Genomic DNA, 9907 nt, shown 5'->3' with positions numbered 1-9907 from the left:
TGCTGTGGAGCAGGGCAGGGGCTGTACAACAGCATGAGTTGCTGGGTTGTGTGAAGAGTTAGCTAGATTTTCATTGTTCAACACAAATATATATTATCTGAATGACTCTAGTTGTGGCAATTAGGGCTTTATGTTTAATTTTCACTGTTGCTGTTTAGCACTGGATCACTTTCCATGTGCTGCTTTGAGAATAACAGCTAAACAGTGAACCAAAGCTTGCTGTGCTAGCCCAATCACTCCTGAGCATTTACTTCCAACTAGCACATGCATCCATTTACTGTGGGAGAGAACACTGACTGTGCCAGTAGTATGGCTCTTGGTCTGTTTGCAGGATTACATCCACTGAGTCTCCTCATGTTTGCAGTTTCTTTTTTCCCCTGCCTGGTTCTGTGCTGTCTCTCACACATGCATGTAGGCTATTTGATCAAAGAGCATTCTGCTGTTTGCCTTTTCCAGTTCTGTATGAACAATACCACAATAATCCACAGCAAACAATTGGTGCCTGACTGCTAACATCTGTTTTTATAGGTACAGCAAATCCAAAGGTCACTTTCAAGATCTCTGAAGTGACAATCAATGCAGAGGGCAGAGTAAGTCTATGTTCTGTTTGTTTTCCAAATACATATAATTTCAGTGATTTTTTTGGGGTAAAATTAATTTTCCAGTTCAGTACAAAGACACTTTCTTGGTTGTGATGGCTTACTGGCTTCTCTGGAGGCAGTGCCCTTGGCTTATTCTTGCAGATACTTGGTGTCTGTGTGCAGCAATATTTCTCAAGGCTGTGCTTTCCTTCCCTGCCACTGGTGCATGAACTCAGCTGCAGAGTAGAGTGTTTTAGGTGTGGATGGTTAGACCTTGTTATGTGACTGATCTCTTGATTGACTGCAGATACTGGGAAAATTTGTTTGCAGAGGCTATATATCACCTCACAAAAGCATGGACATAGGAAAAGAGATGAACCTTGCTTTTGCCCTGGGATTTTTTAACAGATGTAGAAATTTCCATAACCCAGACCAAGCTCTTTGGACAGCTGGGAAATTAATTTTATCAAACAGGTACAGTAACAGCCATATATTACTGGGATTCTCCCTACTCTTGAGCTATTTCAGCCATCAACAATCACCTGCTGGGACAGTGATGCTGGTGTCAGCCAGCAAAGGCAGGGAAAGCCTTCAGGACCCTTTGGGTACCACTGGGACTTGTTCCCAGTCCCAGCAGGGACAGACTGCAGCACTGTCTATCATGATTTAGAGCCACACTGGTAACAGGATGTCATACAGAATGTTCAGCACCCATCCACGAAAACACCTTGCGAAATAGCTCGGTACAAATCACCTTCCCTTGACAGGGGAGAACTGAGTGTTCAAGTGAGTTGTCTGAGGTGAATGATGGATTTGTGAGCAGCATCCAGATTTCTCTGGTCCCAGCCCTGGCTGTACTGGCAGAGTGCAGCTCTCCTGCTATGCTGCTGTCTGGCTGCAGACAGGGTTCAGTCCCCTGTGCTGCAAAGGCTGAACAATCTAAACTGCATGAGCTTGCACAGAAAAACTCTTCTGTGTCCAGACTCTCATCGTGCATGAAAACCTGGTTGTGGGGGTTCATCTCAGTGTCACTGAATTGCTGCTTTGTCAACAGATTGCAGATGTTGTGGATAAAGAGCTAGTTCAGCCCTTCGAGATCCTCTTTGAAGGAGTAGAGTACATTGCTAGAGCTGGGTGGACGCCAGAAGGAAAATAGTGCGTATGTTAATCCTGTCTCTGCTCACAGGGGTTGGGGTGATACAGTTAGAAGCAGATTGTAGTGGTCTCTGTCTTCTTCCAGCTTAAGCCTGCTTTCATTTTTACATTGCTGCCAACTTGTTTGTGCAAAGGGGATCATTTTTCCAAAAGCCAAGCCAGAGCCCTCCTTGTTTCTTCCTCTGGTGCCTGGCCCTACTGCTTTGGTTTTGGGCACTCGCAGCCTTTGATATATGTGTCCTCTCAGCATCCCTGTGAGAGAAAGTGCAGTGCTATTATCCCCATTTTACAGATGGGGAACTGAAGCCCAGAGAGGCTAAATGACTTGCCCATGGTCACACAGGAAGTCTGTGGCTGAGGAGAGAAATGAGCCCAGGTCCCCCAGGCCCTAGGCTAGCACCCTAACCACTGGACCATCCTTGCTGACCAGACTTACTGATCAGAAAACCTGCTGTAAGTGCTACCTACATTTGCATGTCATTTTAACCATGTAGATGATGTAGTACAGTGTTTCTAACTCACCAGAAGCTTCTCCAAAAGGTTTTTTTTGACAAAAGGGTTGTCCAGCCCTGACACAGCTGACCAGAGCAGTGATGGAGTCACCAGCCCTGGAGGAACTTAAAAGCCATGTAGATGTGGCACTTGAAGACATGGTTAGTGGTGGACTTGGCATGCTGGAGGAACAATTGGACTCTATGATCTTAAAGAGGTCTTTTCCAACCTAAATGATTCTATGATTCTCCAGAATTGCACTCCTCCAGTTTTGGAATCTAAAGATGGCTTTCACCTTTTTACTTTTTTTTTCTCCCCTCAAATGTGGAAGAAATCCAGGGACACATTTGCTACATTATCTTGCTTTTCTCAGGATTATTGTTAGAGCTACATGCAAAGCCATCAGAAAATGGCAGGGGCTGCTGCCAGTCCATGTAGGTGTTAGTATTATTCTCTGCCAGCTGTAGATGTAAAACAATAGTATTTCCACAAGCATCCTGAAATTTCAATTGAATTTTTTTCTGCTTCATTATTCCCTCTGATTTTTCTCTTCTCTTTCTCCCTTGAAGCACAATTCAAATCAGGGAGAATAGAACAAATTAAACTTTTGAACTTGCAGTGCTTATGCAATATTGAAATGAAGTGAAATAGGTTCTTGTGTTATGGAAGAAAATTGTTTACGTGGGTGAAATTTTGCACGTGACTTTGTACTTAATGTGCAATTGAACATTCTTGACTCCCTCAAAATGCCTCTAGTGCTAATGAGTGTCTGCTGAAATTTCCAGACCTGTGTCATACTCATGGCTGCATGTTATTTTCTCTAATATCTGTCTCCTCAACAGCATCTGGTCCATCCTGCTGGATCGCTCCCAAACTCGACTTCAGATAGTCTTGATCCCTCCTGCATTATTCATCCCCACAGAAGATGATGCAATGGAAAGACAGAAACTTATCGATGCTGTACCAGATTCTGTTACACCTTTCATTATTTATGAAGAAACAACAGACATCTGGATAAATGTAAGAATTTGAATTTCAGCCTTCTCTGGCAGTTTGGAGCACTTGAGCAATGTTCCTGTTACTGCGCTGCCTAGGAGAATGTTCCCATTGTGCACGTTCTGGGCATATTCTGTGCTTCCTGCTGTAATAAACAGTATGTAGAGAACAGAAAGATCTGGGATGTGAAAACAGAGCTGCTTTGCTTGAAGCTGCACAGTGGGCAGAGCTAGGGGCAGAGCCCAGAGCTCTGGTGTTGAGGACAGCCCCTTACCCCTACTGACACTCTCCGGCTTCTTGGTGCCAGTTTATCACCACTAACATTTGCCATCAGATGAAATATTCTTCAGCCCACAAAGATGTACCAAGATGATATTGGGTGAACAAGTCCCAGGAGTCTGCTCAAAGGCACTAAACCCCTCCTGAACTACATCTGGTGTGGTGAAATAGATTGGGGTGTGATGTTCTGGGAGGTGATCTGCAGGGCCTGTGCTGAGACCAGACACCAGTGTGCCTGGCTAATGCTGTAAAATACATGCTGCTCACACTGCTGCAGATAAAGATTGATGTCTCTAAAATGACATCCCTTTGGAGGTGTGCCTGGGAGCATAAATCCCTGGCAGGTAGTCAGATCCTTCAGCAGAGAGCATTTGCACAAAGCCTCCCAGTGAATGGTCCCTATACAGCATGTGATACCATGTTTTCTCCTTAGTAACAGTGTGCATGGTTTCAGGATGGTGCAGTGAGTTTTCCTTTCTCCTTTATTTTCACTGGCTGGAGTGTTTTTTGACTGGCAGTTCATACTGTGCAGATAAATGCTTCTGGGTCCCTCGAAAGATTGTCCCTTGAAGCAAGAGTTGGCATTGATGAGTGTGAAGATGATGTCAGCTCATCTTGCCTTAAATAACCCTTCACTTGTGAGCTTATAGACAGCACTGGACAGAGGTCTGCAGAGCTGGACCCACCTCTGTGTCTGAGCTAGAAAGTGCATAAGGTTAGTTTGGTGGCCAGCAGATAGAGTTAGACTGGCACTGTGGGAATGTGGCACTGGCTGCAGTCACCCCAGCTCATAGGTATAACTGGTTCTCCCAGTAAGGGACAGTGCTGCACCCAGCTAGCCTGGGCTGTGCTATCTGTGTTGAGCAGCAAGAGGAACATACTTTGTGTGACTTCAGTGCCAAAGTCCTGCTGATAACAATAATCCATTGCTCTGTCTCTGCAGATCCATGACATCTTCCATGTTTTCCCTCAAACCCACGAAGATGAGATAGAGTTCATTTTTGCCTCCGAGTGTAAGACAGGATTCCGACACCTGTACAAAGTCACCTCAGTCCTGAAGGAGAGCAAGTACAAACGGTCCTGTGGAGGCCTCCCTGCTCCAAGTGAGTGAAATAATTCTTTTGCTTTAACTGGGCATTTACTGCTGACCTAGTGAGGAAATAAGTGTCCTTCCAGCTGGCAGGAATTATGGTCTTATTGGAAACTTCTGCGATTGTCCAGGAAAGCACTTCACAGTACAGTCATTCCTCTTAAAATTATCATAATTTCATGGTATGTTAAGGACTTGGAATGGACCTTAGAGACTAACCAGTCCCAACCCCTGCTCTGGGCAGGGACACCTCCCACCAGAGCAGGTTGCTCAAGGCTCATCCAACCTGGCTGTGAACACTGCCAGGGTTGGGGCAGCCACAGCCTCCCTGGGCAACCTGTGCCAGTGTCTCACCACCTTCACATTAAGGAATCTCTCTAATATCTAACCTAACTCTCCCCTCTTTCCATTTATCCCCATTACTCCCTGTCTCATCACTACCATTCCTAACCTCTGCAGCTTCCCTGGAGCCCCTTCAGATCCTGGAGGGCTACTGTGAGGTCCCCGTGCAACCTTCTCTTCTCCAGACTGAACAGCCCCAGCCTTCTCAGGATTGGCTGTAATTGTACAGGGGTTACCTGTTTTCAGCATGCCTTAGTTTTAATCCTCACCCCTCCTTAGGGACTAGAGGGAAAAGTTTCCAAAACCCAGGTGGGAAACAGGCTCCCTGTGATACTGCAAGATTTAACTATCTTTTCCTTATCAGTGTTGGGACTTGACCTTGCTCAAGATGCAGGATATCACTGTGTGCAAAGCTCCCAGAGTGGTTTTTCCACACTGTGTTCTTTAATTTACAGTTTGGTTCTCTGATAGTTAATTTACTTGGTGCGTGTTGAAGGCACTTACTGAGCTCTGCATGCACACAAAATACACCTGATTTTACTAGAGGTCCTGGTTTCCTGAAACTGTTGGTGGGTTGTTTTTTCCCGGATAGCATTATATCCTGGGTGGATTAGATTTCTCTGAATGCATCTGACTTCTTTTTCTCCCTTGTTCTAAGGGAGGAGTTGTGGGAGGAAGAAGTGTTACTGTGACCATGTTTTGTAAAATGTTAAAGTGTAAAATCTCTGTTTGTTTGTTGGTCATTTGCAGGTGACTTCAAGTGCCTCATCAAAGAGGAGATAGCGATTACCAGTGGCGAGTGGGAAGTGCTTGGCAGACATGGTTCCAATGTAAGTCTCTGCTCTTGCTGCTTGGATGTCCTGCAACACACACTGCAGTGAGATGGTCTCTTGGTGGGATCAGTGTTAATCAGAGAATCAGTAAGATTGGAAAGACCTCTGAGATCGTTGAGTCCACCCTATGCCCTAACACCACCATGTCAACTAGGCTATGGCACTCAGTGCCACATCGAGTCTGTCCTTAAACACCTCCAGGGATGGTGACTCCAACACCTCCTTGGGCCGCACATTCCAATGCCTCATCACCCTTTTTGTAAAGAAATTCTTTCTAATATCCAACCAAAAGTTTTCCTAGCACAGCTTAAGACTATGCTGTCTTGTCCTGTCGCTTGTTACCTGGGAGAAGAGATTCACTCCCTGCCTGGCTACAACCTCCTTTCAGGTAGTTGTAGAGGGTGATAAGGTCACCCCTGAGCCTCCTCTTCTCCAGGCTGAGCTCTACCAACTCTCTCAGCCACTCCTCATAGGACTTGTCCTCCAGACCCTTCACCATCTCCACTGCCCTTCTCTGAACACACTCCAGCACCTCAATGTCCTTGAAGTGAGGAGCCCAGAACTGCACACAGTACAGAAGTACACAGCAAGAAACAATGTTGAGGGATGTGTTGTTTGTTTTGTTTCTGACAGATCTATGTTGATGAAGCCAAAAAGCTGGTATACTTTCAAGGCACAAAAGACTCACCTTTAGAGCATCACTTGTACGTTGTTAACTATGAGAACCCTGGGGAAGTGAAGCGGCTGACGGAACGCGGTTACTCACACGCCTGCTGTGTCAGCCAGGTACCTTCTGCCAGGGAGGGCTGCCTGGGGGTGCTCTGGCTTATCAACACACTTTTTCTTCATCAATCAGCACACAAACCTCTGAACAAAACAAAACCAGATTCTACACTGTGTTGTGCCCTCCTGTATGTTGGACAGGGAGGGTATAAGCCCACCCTGAAAACAGATTTGACCTGCCAGTTCTGTTGCTCTCCAGCTCACTCCAGGTAAAAGGAGTCTGGATGAATTGTTGGAAGCTCTTTGAGCCTGACTCTTTACCTGAAGTGGGTTACAGAGCAATCACCAGAGGAGATGAGCCTGGGGCAGCGTTGGGTGGAGTTCCAGGCATTCAGCTGGGGATGTGTTACCCAGAAGAGGATGTGTGACAAGGTCCTCAGGCCACTGCTGATTTTGCAGGTGTATCTTTGGCTTGGGAGTGTTCATACCTGTCTTGCTAAAGACTGTGGTGTTTCACAGTCAAAAGTGCTCAGACTTCCTGGTTTAATTTGGTCCATAAGCATATTCTGAAAGATCTAAGTGCAGAATGAAATGATCACTTTTGCTTGTGCCTGTGCACTGAGGAGTTCAAGGCATGTTCTTTTCCTGCCCAGGACTGTGACATGTTCATCAGCAAGTACAGCAATCAGAAGAACCCCCACTGTGTGTCACTGTACCGGCTGACAGGATCAGAAGATGATGCAGCTCACAGGACAAAGGAGTTCTGGGCTACCATTTTAGATTCAGCAGGTAACAGCATGGATGAAGAACAGGAAAAGAACAACCAGGACCACAGAATGAAAGATACCCAAGAATGTGCTTGCTTGAGGTTTGCTGTTGTGGACAACTAGGCTTGTCTCTGAAACTCAGCCTTGTGTGAGGAGTTCTTGGAGGTACAGGAGGGACATTTTCAGCTCAGCAACAAATGGATGCAAACAAGCCATGAAGGAATTTAGAGTGGAAATTACTAAATTTCTACTGCCAGTTTTAGCATGGGGGAAGGGTTTAAGTGCACTCATTTTCTCTGTGCTATGTGCCTTCTGGGGAGAGGTGTGCACTTCTTAAATAGGGTGTGCTGCTGCCTACTCTTGTCTTTGTGAGACAGCTCTTGGGCTTTTATTTTTCATTTTGTTTCTGCTCCCTTTTATCTCCTTCCCTAAGGCATATTCCATATCCTGTGCTTTCCTAAGTGGGGTTAGGAAGGGACAGGATATCTGTAATGGCTGTGTTAGAAGAGTTGCTGTTATTCACAGGAGAGCAGGGATGAGAATGTGATAGGGCTGAGAAATCTCACCTAGGGCATTCCCAGTCTCTGCCTGGACCTGGCCACATCCACTGGAAAGCATGGAAGAGCTCTGCTAGGATTGCAGTGAGACTGATGATGGGGCAGGGCTGAAGCAGAGCTGCATTATTCATTCATTCCCTCTTACACCAGGCTCTCTGTTCCCTTCCATGCCAGGCCCTCTTCCTGACTACATTCCCCCAGAAGTGTTCTCCTTCGAGAGCTCCACGGGGTTCACACTGTATGGAATGATGTACAAACCTCACAACCTGCAGCCTGGAAAGAAACACCCCACTGTGCTCTTCATCTATGGAGGCCCTCAGGTGAGTTGGTGAGCACTGGGGTGGGCTGGCCTGGGTCACTCCAGTGTTCTCCTGCATGAACAGCTCCTGCTCTGTGCTGAGGGGAGCATGAGGCGTTTTGCCTGTTCAGTGAGTAACTGCTTGGCTAAAGGCACTATGAGGAGAACAGGTATGGAGTAGCAGAGCTGGAACTGGAACAAAGGGGAATGCAGATAGTCCGTGTTCCATCTCTTCTTCCTCTCCAGGTGCCTCACTGGACCTCAGTTCAGCTCTTCAATACCTGTGACACAGAACGGCTTATTACTGGGGGAAGAGAGTTTGTTTCATAGCAGGGAGAGGGAATCCTGCAGCAGAGAGTGGGGATCTTGAAACTTTTATAAAAATATATCAGTCATTTAAAGGAAAGTAATTACAAATAAAGTCTGGAATTGGGTTAAGAGGTGACCTCTGAATTCAGATACATATGTGGCTGTGCTGCTCTTGTTTTCCAGGTGCAGCTAGTGAACAATCGGTTCAAAGGAATCAAGTATTTCCGACTCAACACTTTGGCCTCTTTAGGCTATGTTGTGGTTGTCATTGACAACAGAGGCTCCTGCCACCGAGGGCTCAAGTTTGAAGGAGCTTTTAAATACAAAATGGTAAGTGGAGCTCTGACTCTGGCTCTTCATTCTCAGGGTTTGAGTCCCAGTGCTACCTGAACTGATGTGCTGGTTTGGCACAGATGCTCAGCATTGCCTGTGTGACGCTGCCTGTGTTTGGGGACAGGGACTGTGTATAGGAGAGATTGGAGGGAGGCAAGAGGCTCAATGTGGGACAGATACAATGTCGCTGAAGTTGTGAAGCAGCTACAGCTTGGCAGGCATGACACATGGTGGGCTGTGGCTCCCCCATTGTGATTTGCAGCTCACATGAAGCAGGACAGTTGCATTCACAGCGTGGGTTACTCTGTAGCAGCAAAGCTCTGAAGGTGCTTATCTTTGGACATCCTGAGAATGTAACTTTTATTGTAACTACCAAAACTGAACCTCCTTCTCTGCCCTTGCAGGGACAGATAGAAATCGATGACCAAGTGGAAGGGTTGCAGTATTTAGCGTCGCAGTACGATTTCATTGACTTGGACCGTGTGGGCATTCACGGCTGGTCCTACGGAGGATACCTCTCTCTGATGGCTTTGACACAGAGGTCAGATATCTTCAGGGTATGTCCATACATCCAGTACTTATTCTGATGGCACAGACAGCATTGTTCCTTTTTTGGTGTGACCTCCTATGGCTGTTCACAGCACAGAGACTTGCTCTAGACTAGTGAGAGCTTGGTGCTCTGGCTCTTTTCTTCAAGACTCTTCTATCTGAGTGACTTAGAAAGAAGTTATTTTTCTAGCAGATATTTCTTCCATTGCATTTCCAATTAGGCTTCCAGGCTTTGATTATGTTTTTGATACTTCACAGACAACAGATCTCAAAATCTATTCACTCTTCCTTTGGGCAGAACACACTTGTCATCCAGGGAGCCTGGCTCATCAGAGGAGTGGGGGGTGTTGGGGTAGGCCAGTTTTACTGGAATATCTGTTTTCATGATTTGGGATGATGGGGAACAACTCTCCTCATTCAGCTGAGCACAGAAGGATATTCCCTCTCTGGAACTGTGTAAGAGAAGCTTTAAACTGTTGAACTGTTGAGCTTGCAATGACTTAACTCTGCTGGTGTACATCTGCCAATCTCAGGTCACCTGTGCTGAAGGTAACTAAGTGTCAGCTGTTGCCCACTTTGTGTCAGCCAAGCTCTTTGTGCTGT

The 9907-nt window shown here is 46.2% G+C and overlaps 1 protein-coding gene across 1 annotated transcript in view; it reads left to right on the top strand.

The window, feature by feature from the left end:
• The window catches only part of DPP8 (dipeptidyl-peptidase 8), a 19193-nt gene that overhangs the window by 6557 nt on the left and 2729 nt on the right, over nucleotides 1–9907 (top strand). The window contains 10 exon segments of the mRNA XM_009070555.1: nucleotides 529–590; nucleotides 1636–1736; nucleotides 3071–3248; nucleotides 4447–4606; nucleotides 5686–5765; nucleotides 6402–6554; nucleotides 7145–7280; nucleotides 7990–8135; nucleotides 8606–8752; nucleotides 9160–9312. Coding sequence (XP_009068803.1) covers nucleotides 529–590; nucleotides 1636–1736; nucleotides 3071–3248; nucleotides 4447–4606; nucleotides 5686–5765; nucleotides 6402–6554; nucleotides 7145–7280; nucleotides 7990–8135; nucleotides 8606–8752; nucleotides 9160–9312 — 1316 coding nt within the window.

Source organism: Acanthisitta chloris, unplaced genomic scaffold, assembly GCF_000695815.1.
Source record: "Acanthisitta chloris isolate BGI_N310 unplaced genomic scaffold, ASM69581v1 scaffold16142, whole genome shotgun sequence".
NCBI lineage: Eukaryota > Metazoa > Chordata > Aves > Passeriformes > Acanthisittidae > Acanthisitta > Acanthisitta chloris.
Note: the sequence above shows the minus strand (reverse complement) of the source record. Positions and strands in the feature narration are given on the sequence as shown.